The sequence below is a fragment of the Pleurodeles waltl genome, chromosome 6, assembly GCF_031143425.1.
Source record: "Pleurodeles waltl isolate 20211129_DDA chromosome 6, aPleWal1.hap1.20221129, whole genome shotgun sequence".
Classification (NCBI taxonomy): Eukaryota; Metazoa; Chordata; class Amphibia; order Caudata; family Salamandridae; genus Pleurodeles; species Pleurodeles waltl.
This window is the reverse complement of record NC_090445.1, coordinates 545816505-545833580: the sequence shown is the minus strand read 5'-3', so window position 1 is coordinate 545833580 and position 17076 is coordinate 545816505. Positions and strand designations below refer to the sequence as shown.

Genomic DNA, 17076 nt, shown 5'->3' with positions numbered 1-17076 from the left:
CAAGTGGGTGAAATGGACAGACCCAAATCCCTATATAATATATTACTACAAATGGCTCTGATTGACAATGGCACTGAAAAAAAACAGGCCTTCAAAAAGCAATTTGGCGTTGTTCATTTGATACACATGGACAGATGTGGAAAATCAGTACTTCCGTTATTTGGTGATTAGCTACCCCATATCTAAGCAGTCCTACTCAGCTTACAATCTTGGTGCACATTTAGCAAGGTTTTGTACGTTTTTGATTGTTATATATTCATATATATATTCATTTGAAGGGACTGTAACATATAACAAAGAGGAAACTGTTGACTTTGTAGTGATTTTCTTTAAACATCTTGTATCTGAAATTTAATGGAACTGTATGTAAAGCTCTAAAGTCAGATGTTTAATTCTTTTAAAGGTTCTATCGTTAATATGGTAGTCATATGTTGACCTTGAGTAAGAATAGACCACAAGGACTCCTAACACAAAACGTTTTCATTGGTGATGATCCCGGTCCATGATTGATTCTTCTGTGTATGTGGTAAAGGCCAGCCTCCGGTGATTGATAGTTTGTGTGCTTTCATGTATTATAATTTTGGCTATTATTTAGTGGTGGCTGGTGATCTTTAAAAAGTGGCGGTGCATAATACCGGCCAGGAGTTCATCCCATTTGCTTCAAAATTTGCCACACTCATATGCCCTCCACCCCACATTTAGCCCCTTTTCCCCTGACTCACTCTTACTCTTAGCAATGTGTTGCCAGGCTGGACATAGCCTGCACAGGCTTTTAAATTAATAAATGTTCCTGTCCACAACCCCCTCCAACCCTGGCCCCACCACGTGCTGCACCCACCCCGCCCCTGTAGAGGTCAGCGAGCCGCAATTACATATACTATGGTGGTCATTTCAACCTCAGCGGTCTTTTCACAAGACCGCCTTGGGACCGCCGTGCTGAAGACCGCCAGTGCTGGCGGTATTCTGCTCGGCGAATTATGACTGCTGGCAGCCTCCGTCCTTTTCCGGACGGAGAGCCGCCAGCAGCCATACTGGTGGTTGGCGGGGAAATGGAGGTTGCTCCACCGCCCGTCAACAGAACACCGCCCACCGAATCACGTTACGTGATTCAGCATGGCGGTGTTCTGTTGACGGGGTGCTGGCGGCAGAGCAGCCCCCATGGATCCCGTCCCCTCCCAGAGGATCAACGGACAGGTAAGTTGATCGTCCGTTAGGGGAGGGGGGTGAGGGTGTGTTGTGTGCGTGCATGGGGGTGTGGGTTTGAGTATGTAGAGGGGGTGTGTGAGTGCGTGTTGCATGCGGGGTGTTGTGTGTTTGGAAATGTGTGCGTGTCTGTATGTATGTCTGTATGGATGTGTGCGTGTATGTCTGAAAGTGGGTGTGCGTGTATGACTGTGTGTGTGGCTGTTGGCATGTTTGTTGGTGTGTGTGGGTATGTGTGTTGGTGGTGTCTGCGTGCGTGTCGGGTGTGAGTCTGTATAGTGATGGTGAGGGTGGGGAGGGGGGTGGCGGGGTAGGAGGGTTGTCCGGGAAGGACTCGGGGTGGGGGGTGGGGGAGACCCCTATCAGTGCCAGGGAAGGAATTGCCTGGCACTGATAGTGCTTACCACCATGGATTTCATGGCGGTTCCCAACCCCATGAAATCCATGGCGGTCAGCCGGCTCATGATACCGCCGGAGGTCTTGTGACGGCCGCTGGGCTGGACACTCAAGTCTCCAGCCCAGTGGTCGTCTCCGCCTTGGCAGTCGGTTCGGAGAAGTGGCTGATGACCATGGCGGTCATGACTCCATTTTTTTTTACCGCCAGCCTGTTGGCGGTAAGACCGCCGCTTCTCCGCCAACCACCAGGGTTGTAATGAGGGCCTAAGTCTTTAAAAACTAAGAAGTTTATGTTTTAGCAAATTTGGAAATGATCTAAAGATTTTGACACTTGTAAGGAAAACCCCTGTTTAATGTGGCAAATTTGGCCACCACATACAACTTTTCTTTTTGTCACAAATGTGATGCCTGGTTAGTATATTAGTGGGTACCTTACTGTGGTTGACACTAGCGCGTATATCGTAAAACCCCTTTATTTGCCAACTCTAAACCGTGGTCTAAACTGTTCTGTATTGTGTTGCATTTCAGCTGTTATACAAACATTTCGCAACCTTGTCTGGCTGTCTCCTCAGTGCACAAAATCCATCTGCCAAGCACTACCTGGCTGCGAGGATAATATTCAAGATAATGAGGTAGGGTGTGAGCTAAATATCCAAAGAAAAAAGACATTTAAATTTGCATGTTTTCTCCTGCCTAGGTAAGTTATGACTAAGGCAAAAACCTACTTATATTTTTTAATCCATTCTCCAAAAGTTAACCTGTGTTTTCAGATAGCGAGTTAGTGCTAAATGTTTTCGATTGTTAGCGATGAGGTGAAATTTGTGGGTTGCTTATACTGTTTTGTTAATGTTGATTTAACATTGATAGGTATCTTTACAAATCTTATAGCCGTTTTAAGTGATTTGGCACAGTCCAGCGGATTTATTTTTTGAACCACAAAACCTTTTTGATCAAAGTTCTGATGGATGCTTCTAACTGCAGATTTCTCACTTTTTGAATATTCCCCATCCCATGCGTCAAACTCGATCCAAAACTTTAAAGCAGTATGCCTGCACACCGGTAGGTGGCAGTGTGCAGCTCTGTGCCAACACCGTTCCGCTCCGGGAAGTGACAAACAGAGCCACATATAAGTGCCATCCATGCGTGCTGACGCCAGTTCCTTCCTTTCTGCATGTTCACATGTGGATCCGAAGCTGTTCCTTGGTCTCTTTAAACCATTTAAAAAAAAACTTTCTACAATACTGTGCAAGGGGAAATGCCTCCCCCCTAAAACAACATGGTTCAAAATGTATGTCTGTGACAGACTCACACTAAGCATGCTTATGGTGCCTGCGGTGGGAGCACGGTTCCAAGACGTGTGCTGACTGTGCTGGGATGCCTTCAAGTAGCCATGCACTCTACAAATCCATTAGAATAGATTGCACTCAGATGAATCTGAAGGCCATAAGGGTCCACAAGGGGAAGTTATGTGTCACCAAAAATTGGAAGACTCTACTAAGTTCCCAAAGACTTGCCCAACCCTGATTATTGTTGCAGTTTAAGTCTTCTGGTGAATTAAAAAACAAACATATGAAATTGTAGCAGGAAGTGGCCCCTTTCCACAACTTTCAGCTCTAGAGAAAAAGCGAGAGCATCAGAGTGCCTCCTGCTTTCGCTCCTGATCTCCATGGAAGCTGTTTCCAAGTCTAGTTCTGTTATAATCCAACTTTCCAGCTCACCTGTAGGAACACAATGCTCCTCATTTCCTAAACTTTACTCATGCCCATAGGCCCCAAGGATCCGCAGGGCCCGACAGCGGGTTGTTTTTCAGTGCTATGTGTCCCTCAGACCTGCATCTCGTTCCTCACAGGTTCTGCTGCCAACTTAATTTCAGGCCCCACCTGCTACTCTGGATCCCCTTTCATTGACGATGGTGCTGATAACACAGAGAGTGGAGAAGGACTAACAGCCCATTGTGCTTACTGACTCCGAGCAGAATCGACCAGGACTTTGAATCGAGACCACATCTCAAACTGAGGGGGAACGCAGCCATTAGGCAACCACTCTGACCCTGATACTTTGCCCTTACCATGGGGTAAGTCTATACTTTGCTCAGTCTTTTAGACATTGATTCAGACAATGATTGGTGATGGGGATGATTTTGCCCCCCAATATAATGAAGAAAATTGGTATGAAGAACTCCAAGATGCCAGGGACATTTCTCCCGATGCTGGTCTTGTTTCGCCTCCTGTCCAGGCCACTGAGGAAAGTGCCTGCTTTGCCATTGTTATCCAGCAGAAGTACTAGCCCTACAACTTCCTGGCAGAAGTACTGGCCCTACAACTGTGGAGGTGGAGACAAGTGTTTTGACAGAGGTGCACCAGCCTGGTCAGGCACCTTCAGAACTCTAATAAACCCCTCATAGATACCCACTTAAGCCAAACTATGTTCCGGACTACCAATTAATAGGCAAGTCACACAGCTTCTGCACCATTTGCTACGCTAGGAGAGTGAGGTAAATACAGTGCCTCCCCCCCCCCCTCCTGATTGTAAGTCAAAAAGAATAGAAAACTTTTGGCAAACTTAGCCTTTCTTCCATGAGCCTTGCTTTGCATTAAGTGAATGCCAACTGCATTCTAGGCCCTATGGGCACAGTGGCTCAGGAATTGAATGCTGTTCCCAGTAACCTCAGACTGTCCCTGTCCCAACCTATCCAGAATGGCCTGCGACTAAGAAAGGTTTGTAAACTAGTTTGGTTTCGACACAACCAACTGCTTAGTTTGAGCAATGGGTACAACTGCGGCACTTCAAGTCCATGCCAAGATGAGGTCTGTGCACTCCTCCGGGTTTATGTCCAGGCAACTTTGATGGACATGCTGTTTGAATGATCTTGCCTTATTTGTCCACTAGGCAGATTTGGGCTTGGTACGGCTTAAGGCAAACCGTGCCACAGCACGTTTCTTGCGTCTTTCTGCCCCCATCAGACAATTCCAACACTTTATCCCCTTTCTGGGCTATGGCTTTAGGTTTTAGATTTGCCAGCGTCTGGCTCTTCCACCGTCCCAGTGGATTTTTCCGCCCGTTCGTGGTAGAGGCTGCATCTCACAATGACAAAACTAAGGACAGCGGGGAAGAAAGTGCAGCACAGTCCCCCACCCAACCAGCATTTGCAAAACTGCTTTAGTGTGTCCTTGCCTGCTCATAGCCACCCTTTCAGAGGCAGGATCTGATATTTCCTCCAAGAGTGGCAAGCCATCCTTTCAGATAAGAGAGAGCCCTTACAATTGTACATTGGGGCTACGCTGCACCTTCCACCGCCATTAGGGCAGCTGACAGAGGACCATCTGTCCATCTTATAGCAGGAAGTGCAGGGTATTTTAGTTAAAGGAGCCATAGATAGGGTTCAAGCCCAGGAAGTGGGAACTGGGTGTTAAGTTTGCCTGAAGAAGGATGTAGACCTTTCTCCTATTTTAGAACTTTGCGCCAGCAATGTATTCATGTAGAAGGACAAGTTCAAGATGCTTGCGCTAGTTCAGATAGTTTCTGGCCTACACCCTGGAGATCGGATGGTGATGTTGGACCTTATTTATATAACCCCATCCTGCGGGACCACAGTTGCTACCTGGGGTTCACAGTGGGCCAGGAGCATTTTCACTTCATAGGGCTCCCTTTCGACCTCTTGGATGTTCACAAAAGTGATGTTGGTGGTCGCAGCATATCTTTGGAGGTTGGGGGTACCAGTCTTCCCTTACCTGGACAACTGGCTGTTGAAGGCAGGCTCACTCCAAGTAGTCATCAGCTACCTCCAGATGACAGTAAACCACCTCATATCAGTGGGGTTTACTAGCAATGCGCCAAAGTCACACCTGACTCCTTTGTGGACTCTTTCTTTCATCAGAGCCATTCTCTTGATATGGTATGGTTCTGTGCCTTTTCTCTGGAGCAGAGAGCCCAGGACAGTCAGCCTATGATTCTGATGTTTCAGCCTCTGTCCTGGATGACCCTGGGGCTCCTGGGATTGTTGGCCTACTGTATCCTACTGCTGCAGCAGGGGAACCATATGCGGGCTCTGCAGTGGCACATGAAGACCTAGTGGAAACAGAATCAGGGGACTCTATCAGATTGTATCCAGATTTCAGAAGAGACTGCAAAAGATGTGCAGTGCTGGCTGCTGGACCATTATTGGATCAGTGGCAGACACCTCTCCTTACCCTGCTGAGAATTGACAGTGGTCACTGATGCATCCCTTCTGGATTAGTGAGGCTATTTGGCAGAGATGGATATCAGAGACCACTGTCCTCCAACGGAAGTTCAACTCCATATCAGTTTGTTGGAGTTGAGGTTGATTCACTTCTCTTTGAAGGCCTTCCTGCCTACCATCAGAGGCAGGCTGGCACAGGTGCTCATAAGCTACCCCACCACCATGTGGTACTGTGGTGTAGGGTAGGGTCTTGGGCGCTATGCCAGGAGGTTCCACACCTCTGTAAATGGTTGGACACCAAGGGGTTTTCTGGTGGTGAAGCACTGAGCGGAATCTCTAAACTCCAAGGCAATCAAACTTGGCTGTAGATGCTTAGTGGATGACGAGCAGCAGGTTACACTGGGAGGCAGAGCAGGGTGTCTTCCTTCATTGGGGACAGCCCTAGTTTGCTCTTTTTACTACCGCTGAGATCCCGCAATGTCCACACTTTTAAGCATTGGAGTTCCCAAGAAGGCACTGTTCCAAAGACGCGTTCCTCCTGGAGTGGAGCTCAGGGCTCCTGTTTGCTTTCCCACCACTGCTTCTACTTTCCAGAGTTCTGAAGAAGATCAAGAACAACCTGCCCTAAGTCATTCTAGTGGCATTGCCTTGGAGTATTAGAGTGTGTTACCTGAGCATGAGCATATGTACTCCAATTAAGCTGCTGCTTCCAGAGGATCTTCTGTCGTAGCTGAGGGGAAGGGTACTGCATCGAGCCTGCGCAAACTGCACCTCAATAGATGGAGATTGAGCGGCAGCAAGTGACTGTATTCACCCTAGCTCCTGAAGTTGTGAGTGTAATTTTGGCAGCTAGGCATCCATCAGTGAAAACAGTATGCACTAGGATAGGTTTGTTGCCTGGTGTGGTTCCTGCTATCCAGACCCACTGCAAGCATAGTTGTCAGATATGTTGCTTTTTGTGCTGTCTTCGGCTCAGCAAGAAGTTGCCTTTTGAATGGTTAAAAGGTTATTTGTCAGCCCTTTTGGCATTTTCACACTTACTAGACCTAGTTTAAGTCACTGGTTGTGATGCGTTTCCTGAAGGTTTGGTCCATATGCTCCCTCCTAAGACATTTGTGAGGCCACTATGGGATCTTAATTTGGTTCTCAAATTTTGATGTGCACCCCACGTCAGCCAATGCACAGCTGTCCTTGACTTCTTCTTACTCTCGAGACGGTTAACACACTGTGTGTGTGAGCTACAAGGTCTGTGGGATCTGTCACAAAACACCTACTTAATCCCAAGTTAACTTGTTTTGCAGAATACGATGGTGTTGCTGCTAAAGGCTGTGCCACCTTTTTTTATCAGACAATCCATTACTCCTCAAACATTCTTTGTGCTCCCCCCCATCCCTCAAAAAAAGACTGCTATTTGTACCCAAAAAAGCCTTAAACTTTGACATTGATCGTGCCAAGGGACATCACGTGGACAATCAGCTCATTGTAGGGTTCTCTCGGGCCAAGAAAGGTAAAGCAGTACAAAAAAGGACCATATTGAGGTAGACAGTCCTGTGTATTAAGATCTGCTCTGCACTGGCTGGGAAGCAGCCTCCAGAGAGGCTGAGGCCTAATTCAACCAGATCTAAGGCTGCTACCACTGTGTTGGTGCACATATTGCCTGTTCTGGACATGTGGCAGAGTGCAAGGTGGGTGCAAGTTCTCACGTTCATGAAGTGCTATAGCCTTGATAACCAGGTCCGGTCGAAAGGGCATTTCGACCTTTTGGTCCTGCAGTACATTGTGGTCTGAGCCATTTCACTGACCCACCACATTGGAAGGTACTGCTTTGGTATCTATTCACAAGTTACTAATCATCTGTAAAGCTCTTTCTGGTAGATGTTCTATTTAATCAGAGAGACCTCACCACCCTCCTGCCTGCCTGCCCAGAGGAATAGTCTCTTTTTCCATCTAAAAAAGGTTTCAGTCTAGGAATCTGCTCACTATCACTTGAGATCAGTTGTTAAGCTCAGCTTTTGATGGCGCAGACCGAGTCAAGAAAAAAACTGACATCATCATGCATGAGCGGTGATTGTATGTGACTCCAGAGTCACTTCCGGGGCAGAATGAAGTTGATGTGGAGGTCAGAAAAATCTCCGGATCAAGTCTAGTGCCTGGGGGTATTCACAAGATGAATCTGCAGTTAAATGGGGTATGCACTTGCAAGAGCATAACTGAAGGTATGTAACTTGTTTGTTTATTTTTCTTGTTTTTAACTTGTAAGCATAACTGCGCTGTAATTGGTTTTCATTTGAATGTCTGAGGTTTTTAGACATACATTGAGGTAATGTTGGGAAGGGCCTAGGCTCACAAGAGGCGAAGTCTCAAGTGGGTTGTGATACCCTTTCCCCTCTCTCAAAAATGCTGATAAATAACAAATTACATCCTGCCAATCTGTATATATGATTTATGACATGGCATTTTTCAAGCGTATTTGCTTTTAAAATCCAGAATTCAAAGGGTTAAGTTTGTTCAGAAAGGTAAAACCACAATGGACAGTCCATGTGTCTATTAGAAGAGTTGTTTCTGTGTGTAAAGAAATTATAACATGCAATCTGTGAGCCAATAAATAATGTTTTTCTCATGTGAGGTTCACACTACTGTTGTAATGTATGTGTGTTTATTAGTACACTATAAATGCCTCAACCCTATATATATATATATATATATATATATATATATATATATATATATATATATATATATATATATATCCTTATCCTACTGGCTATAGCCAGTTGTTAGTTATAGTTAGGACCAAATTTTCCCATAGACGAAGCGTTTCCTGTTTTGCTAATAAATTTGGCACCATTTGGCGAATCTTCACGATATTTCCCAAACTAGGCGATTTGTGGAAAGTTTTGGGGTGATTCGTCAACCGAGGGCCGAAATAAAGGGGAGGACCCAAATCAGTTTTTCGCTATGCTGTATCTATAGGGATTTTGCAATTTTTAGACACGGCTACAGCCCGAACTGCTGAATGGAATTACACAAAATTTGCCAGAAACCTAGATCTTGGTTGAGAGGAGCCCTGTTTGTAATTTGTTGTAAATCTGTTCAGTAGTTTCGACGTTATTGAAGGAAATAAACATATAGATATCCAGGAATGCCAATCCGTGGATAACCGTGGATCCAAATCCAAAAACAAGGCCCTGATTGGTTGGCTGCAACCTGAATGAAAAATTGCAGCTGCTATTTTCTCTCTCGTCTAATCCCCGGGGAGAAAATATAAATGAAAAATAACATAAGGGATCAGGGAAGAGGTTTGCTGACCCTATAGGAAATATGTAGGGGTCTCTGGGGGACCTTTTATGGGCAAACAATTGGCCAAATAATTTTTGGGTGGCGCCTCTACAGCAGTGCTCCGCCTAAACCCAGTGTCAAATTGCAAATGATCTGCAGATCTGTGTGCCAATGAAAACAGAAAACAGGCACCCACTCACATAGCCAACCTCAGCGGCGGCGGTTGAACTAATGTATGGTAATTGTATATTACTTTACATGAAAAAAAGACATAGTAATTCACTGACAAAACCAAAGGTTACAGGGACGTTATAGTTAGGGTCATGTTTTACACACACAAAACCATAGAAATTCAGCAGGTATTGTTATACTCAGCCATACTTATGTTAAGAAACTACAACTGCTCAATTTCTATGGCTTTCCTGGAATATATATATATATATGTTCGATGGCATGTGTAGCTGCAGATACACATGTTGTGCACATCCCGCCATCTGGTGTTGGGCTCAGAGTGTTACAAGTTGTTTTTCTTCGAAGAAGTCTTTTCGTGTCATGAGATCGAGGGACTCCTCCCATTTCGGCTCCATTGCGCATGGGCGTTGACTCCATCTTAGATTGTTTTTTTTCCGCCATCGGGTTCGGACGTGTTCCTTTTCGCTCCGGGTTTCGGTTCGGAAAGTTAGTTAGAATCTCAGAAAAATCGTCGGTATTGTTTGCGTTCGGTATCGGGTTAGTTATAACAGATCAACACCGACTTTTGAAGAGCTCCGGTGGCCCTTCGGGGTTTTTTCAATCCCCCGTCGGGGCCTGGTCGGCCCGGCCACGTGTCTCTTCAAGGCTGATGGAACGGACCCCATTCCGCTTCTGCCCAAAATGCCATAACAAGTATCCATATACAGATCAGCATCTGGTCTGTAACTTGTGTTTGTCGCCAGAACACAAGGAAGATACTTGTGAAGCCTGTCGAGCGTTTCGGTCCAGGAAGACACTAAGAGACCGAAGAGCAAGAAGACTGCAAATGGCGTCGGCGCCTACAGGACAAGGGCGTTTCGAGGCGGAAGAAGAAACCTTCTCCATCCAGGAATCGGACTCGGATGAGATCGATCCCGAAGAAACGCCGAAAACCGTGAGTAAGACGTCGAAACATAAAACTCACGAGAAGGCCACAAAAGCCCAGGGGACGCCACCGCCAACAGGCCATGGCTTAACCCGAAAAATAGGTGACCGATCATCGGCACCGAAAAAGGGCACGCTTGTGTCGAAGTCATCCGACTCCAGTCGAGATACCGCCACACAGCAATCTCGGGCCCGAGATAGCGGTTCCGAGTAAGTTCGGCACCGAGATAGCGGCACCAAAATGAATCGGCACCGAGAGACAACGACGCCGAAAATAAAAAAGGTTTTGTCAGAACCTAAAAAAGTAGCCGAAAAGGTTTCGATACCGAAACATCCGGCCTCAGAACCGAAATCAAGTTCCTACACAGAGGAACAAGGACTGTCCTCACAAATGAAAATACATAGATTTGGACAGAAATTGGAGACAATGGAGCCAGACTACACCCAAAGAAGGCTCCACATCCAAAAAGAAACAGGGAAAATCAGCACTCTCCCTCCTATTAGAATGAAACGCAAACTTGGCTTCCAGGAGAAAGACAAGCAGCCACAGGCAAAGGTGGCTAAACAAGTAAGCCCGCCACCGTCTCCACAACGATCGCCGCAAACATCACCGGTAGCCACTCCACCTATGATGCAATGCCCGACTCATACAGGGATGAGTCAAGATGACCCTGACGCGTGGGAACTTTATGATGCGCCAGTTTCAGATAATAGTCCTGACTGTTATCCAGCTAGACCGTCGCCACCAGAAGATAGTACAGCCTACGCACAGGTGGTGTCGAGGGCAGCGGCATTTCATAATGTCAGCCTGCATGCAGAGCCCATTGAAGACGACTTTCTATTTAATACATTGTCGTCCACACACAGCCAGTACCAGAGTCTTCCCATGCTACCCGGAATGCTAAAACACTCCAAACAAGTGTTTGAGGAGCCTGTAAAAGGAAGGGCCATTACTCCAAGAGTGGAGAAAAAATATAAACCGCCACCAACAGACCCCGTGTACATCACACAACAGCTAACACCGGACTCAGTTGTAGTAGGGGCAGCTCGCAAGAGAGCGAACTCACACACTTCAGGAGATGCACCACCTCCAGATAAAGAAAGTCGAAAATTCGACGCAGCAGGCAAAAGGGTGGCGGTACAGGCAGCAAACCAGTGGCGTATTGCAAACTCACAGGCTTTGTTGGCCAGATACGATAGGGCTCATTGGGACGAAATGCAACACTTTATAGAACATGTGCCCAAGGAGTTCCAAAAAAGAGCACAGCAAGTAGTAGAAGAAGGACAGAGTATCTCCAACAATCAGATACAGTCAGCAATGGATGCAGCAGACACAGCTGCTAGAACTGTCAACACAGCAGTGACAATAAGGAGACATGCATGGCTGCGTACATCAGGATTTAAACCGGAAATACAGCAAGCTGTGCTGAATATGCCATTTAACGGACAGCAGTTGTTTGGGCCGGAGGTGGACACTGCTATCGAAAAACTTAAGAAAGACACTGATACGCCCAAAGCCATGGGCGCACTCTACTCCCCACAGAGTAGAGGCACATTTCGAAAAACACAGTTTCGAGGGGGGTTTCGAGGGCAAAGCACAGAACCCACGACCTCACAAACAAGGCCCACTTATCAGAGCCAATATCTGCGGGGAAGTTTTCGGGGACAATATAGAGGGGGACAGTTCCCAAAAAGTAGAGGGAAGTTCCAAAGCCCCAAAACTCCTCAAAACAAGCAGTGACTTCCAAGTCACACATCCCAAACACATAACACCTGTGGGGGGGAGACTAAGCAAATTTTACAAACATTGGGAGGAGATAACAACAGACACTTGGGTACTGGCAATTATCCAGCATGGTTATTGCATAGAATTTCTCAAATTCCCTCCAAACGTCCCACGAAAAACACACAATATGTCAAAACAACATATAGATCTTCTAGGACTAGAAGTTCAGGCATTGCTACAGAAAGAAGCAATAGAATTAGTACCAAACCAACAGAAAGGAACAGGAGTTTACTCTCTGTACTTTCTCATACCCAAAAAAGACAAGAGTCTGAGACCTATATTAGATCTCAGAACATTAAATACCTACATCAAATCAGATCACTTTCACATGGTGACATTACAGGACGTAATCCCACTGCTCAAACAACAAGACTACATGACAACACTAGACCTAAAGGATGCATATTTCCATATACCGATACATCCTTCACACAGAAAGTACTTAAGGTTTGTATTCCAAGGGGTACATTACCAATTCAAGGTGTTGCCATTCGGAATAACAACTGCGCCAAGAGTTTTTACAAAGTGCCTGGCAGTCGTAGCTGCACATTTCAGAAGGCAGCAAATACATGTGTTCCCGTACCTAGACGATGGGTTAATCAAAACCAACACGCTAGAACGGTGTTCACAACACACAAAGTATGTCATAGAAACCCTCCACAAACTAGGTTTCTCAATCAACTACACAAAGTCACACCTTCTGCCGTGTCAGACACAGCAATACTTAGGGGCGACAATCAACACAGCAAAAGGGATTGCCACTCCAAGCCCACAAAAGGTTCAGGCATTTCACAATGTAATACAGGCCATGTATCCAAAACAAAAAATACAAGTCAAAATGGTGATGAAACTCCTAGGCATGATGTCCTCATGCATAGCCATTGTCCCAAAGGCAAGGTTGCACATGCGCCCCTTACAACAGTGCCTAGCATCACAATGGTCACAGGCACAGGGTCAACTTCTAGATCTGGTGTTGGTAGACCGCCAAACATACACCTCGCTTCAATGGTGGAACAGTATAAATTTAAACCAAGGGCGGCCTTTCCAAGACCCAGTGCCACAATATGTAATAACTACAGATGCCTCCATGATAGGGTGGGGAGCACACCTCAATCAACACAGCATCCAAGGACAATGGGACAGTCAGCAAAAATAGTTTCACATAAATCACTTAGAACTATTGGCAGTATTTCTAGCGCTGAAAGCATTTCAACCCATAATAAGCCACAAACACATTCTTGTCAAAACAGACAACATGACAACGATGTATTACCTAAACAAACAGGGAGGGACACACTCAACACAGCTGTGTCTCCTGGCACAGAGAATATGGCATTGGGCGATTCACAACCACATTCGCCTAATAGCACAATTTATTCCAGGAATTCAGAATCAGTTAGCAGACAATCTCTCTCGGGATCACCAACAGATCCACGAATGGGCGATTCACCCCCAAATACTGAACACTTACTTCCACAGTTGGGGAACACCACAAATAGATCTATTTGCAACAAAGGAAAATGCAAAATGCCGAAACTTCGCATTCAGGTACCCACAACATCAGTCTCAGGGCAATGCGTTATGGATGAGTTGGTCAGGGATATTTGCTTACGCTTTTCCCCCTCTCCCACTCCTTCCATATCTAGTAAACAAGTTGAGTCAAAACAAACTCAAACTCATACTAATAGCGCCAACATGGGCAAGACAACCTTGGTACACAACACTACTAGACCTCTCAGTAGTGCCTCATGTCAAACTACCAAACAGACCAGATCTGTTAACGCAACACAAACAACAGATCAGACACCCAAATCCAGCATCGCTGAATCTAGCAATTTGGCTCCTGAAGTCCTAGAGTTCGGACACTTAGACCTTACACAGGAATGTATGGAGGTCATAAAACAAGCTAGGAAACCTACCACTAGACATTGCTATGCAAATAAGTGGAAAAGATTTGTTTATTACTGCCATAATAATCAAATTCAATCCTTACACGCATCTGCCAAAGATATCGTAAAATACTTACAACATTTGCAAAAGTCAAAGCTAGCTTTTTCTTCCATTAAGATACATCTTACCGCAATTTCAGCTTACCTGCAAATTACGCACTCAACTTCACTGTTTAGGATACCAGTCATAAAAGCGTTTATGGAAGGCCTAAAGAGAATTATACCACCAAGAACACCACCAGTTCCTTCATGGAACCTCAACATTGTCTTAACACGACTCATGGTTCCACCTTTTGAGCCCATGCACTCTTGTGAAATGCAATACTTAACATGGAAAGTTGCATTTTTAATTGCCATCACATCTTTAAGAAGAGTAAGTGAGATTCAAGCATTTACCATGCAAGAACCATTTATTCAAATACACAAGCATAAAGTAGTTCTACGGACAAATCCTAAATTTTTACCAAAAGTCATATCACCGTTCCACTTGAATCAAACAGTAGAATTACCAGTGTTCTTCCCACAGCCAGATTCTGTAGCTGAAAGAGCACTACATACATTAGACATCAAAAGAGCGTTAATGTACTACATTGACAGAACAAAACTAATTCGAAAAACAAAACAATTATTTATTGCTTTCCAAAAACCTCATACAGGAAATCCAATTTCTAAACAAGGCATTGCTAGATGGATAGTTAAATGCATTCAAACCTGTTATCTTAAAGCAAAAAGAGAACTGCATATTACACCAAAGGCACACTCAACTAGAAAGAAAGGTGCTACCATGGTCTTTCTAGGAAATATTCCAATCACCGAAATATGTAAGGCAGCTACATGGTCTACGCCTCATACATTTACTAAACACTACTGTGTAGATGTGTTAACAGCACAACAAGCCACAGTAGGTCAAGCAGTACTACGAACATTGTTTCAAACAACTTCAACTCCTACAGGCTGAACCACCGCTTTTGGGGAGATAACTGCTTACTAGTCTATGCACAGCATGTGTATCTGCAGCTACACATGCCATTGAACGGAAAATGTCACTTACCCAGTGTACATCTGTTCGTGGCATTAGTCGCTGCAGATTCACATGCGCCCACCCGCCTCCCCGGGAGCCTGTAGCCGTTTAGAAGTTGATCTTGAACATATGTAAATTTGTAAATATATTACTTTAAACTACATTATGTACATACGTATTCAATCCATTGCATGGGCACTATTACTAGCATACACAACTCCTGCCTCACCCTCTGCGGGGAAAACAATCTAAGATGGAGTCGACGCCCATGCGCAATGGAGCCGAAATGGGAGGGGTCCCTCGATCTCGTGACTCGAAAAGACTTCTTCGAAGAAAAACAACTTGTAACACTCCGAGCTCAACACCAGATGGCGGGATGTGCACAGCATGTGAATCTGCAGCGACTAATGCCACGAACAGATGTACACTGGGTAAGTGACATTTTCCATATATATATATATATATATATATATATATATATATATACACATACATATACATATATATCCCAACAAAGAATTGGCACAGCACTCCGTGAACGTGGTAAGTTCCTTTATTCCGCAAAGTTTAAAAGGAACCAACGCGTTTCGACCAGAATGGTCTTTGTCGCGGTTAGTGAGTCCTTTTACTAAGTTGCCTTTTATACTCAAAAGTCACAAAAACCTATTAGGCGGCATTATGGGACATGTAGTATATCTATAAAAGCAACAGAAGTTAAAACATAAAATAATACAAACATCTCTTTTTAAGAATGATCAAATTCATCAATGTATCAGTTCTTACTACAGTTCAAGATCGTGTTTTACTGAGATGTTGTTATCCCAATTAACCTCTGTGACATTCTATGTTTCTCTATTTTCTGCTATGGGTCAAATATCTTTTTCTAGGCATGGTGCCCACTGTAAAATTTAATAATATATGTTTACACCATGGATATCCTAGTGTTCCAACATCTAGGTATGGTACCCCAATTTTCAGCAACAATCTCCAATCTTCTGAATCTATGATTCCACTAGATTTTCATATCTGATCCAACACAGCCACATTTTAAATGCTATGCATCATTTCTAAGGCTAAACTGTAACAACCCAGTTTATAAATGAACATGAAGCTCCTCGTCTTTGTTCAGACCTGAAGGGGTCTTAGTTCTTAACTGAATAATGTATCTAGATTCAAGTTGTCATAATTCTTTTGTCTTGTCCCGTCTTTCATACTCCGCAATATGATCTATCCCATAATATCTCAATGTTCTCCAACTATTCATCTCATGAATTCTTAAATGCTTTGCTATTGCATAAGTCAGATCATTATGCATAATCGCTCTGATATGCTCTAGAATTCTCTTTTTAAACATACAGATAGTGCTACCAATGCATTTTAACCCACAGTGACATTCAATCACATATACTGTGAATTTGGTAGCACAAGTTATCCTATGCTTAATATGGACTTCAGTGTTATTGTACATTAAAATGTCTTTGTAGATCTTCCAATTTTACAAGCTTTGCAGTTATTACATTTTATAAATGGTTTTTGTTGTTCAACTAGCCATTTATTTGCTGTTTTTTGTGATGAATGGCTTTTTACCAAAATGGCTCTCAGAGAGGATGCCTTACGATATGTTATTGAGGGTATGGTTCCCACTTTAGGGCCTAGTTCTAGATCCTTTGAGAACAAATTCCATTGTTTTCGTAATATGTTTTTAATTGTTCCATTTTATTTGCTATAATTCATTACTACCTAAAAGAGTTTTCTTCATCTGCTTTTTCTTTTAATACTCTTGGAATTGACAACTCATTGCGACTGATGGCCCTTATTTTCTCCAAGTTTTATTCAGGATGCCCTGTCCATAACCTCTTGCTTTAAATCTTTGTATTGTGTCCGTGAACTTAATTTGTTCATCTTCATCATTTGAACAGTTTCTCCGCATTCTTATTAATTCTCCATATGGTCTACTTATCAACAATACTGTGGGATGGAAACTTTCTCCATGTAATATACTATTTGTTGATGTTTCTTTGCGATATAGTGTTGTTTCTGTTTTACCATCTTTAATATATATTGTCAAGTCCCAAAAGTTTATTCTATCTTGACTTGTTTCACATGTGAATTTTAATCCTACATTATTAGAATTCAGAATGCAGAA

The 17076-nt window shown here is 44.1% G+C and overlaps 1 protein-coding gene across 2 annotated transcripts in view; it reads left to right on the top strand.

Moving 5' to 3' along the window:
* The window catches only part of AP4B1 (adaptor related protein complex 4 subunit beta 1), a 266201-nt gene that overhangs the window by 180703 nt on the left and 68422 nt on the right, over window positions 1–17076 (top strand). For both annotated transcript variants that reach the window (XM_069238727.1, XM_069238728.1), the window contains exon 8: window positions 2128–2231. In XM_069238727.1, the coding sequence (XP_069094828.1) occupies window positions 2128–2231 (104 nt within the window). The remainder of the gene's footprint in view (window positions 1–2127; window positions 2232–17076) is intronic.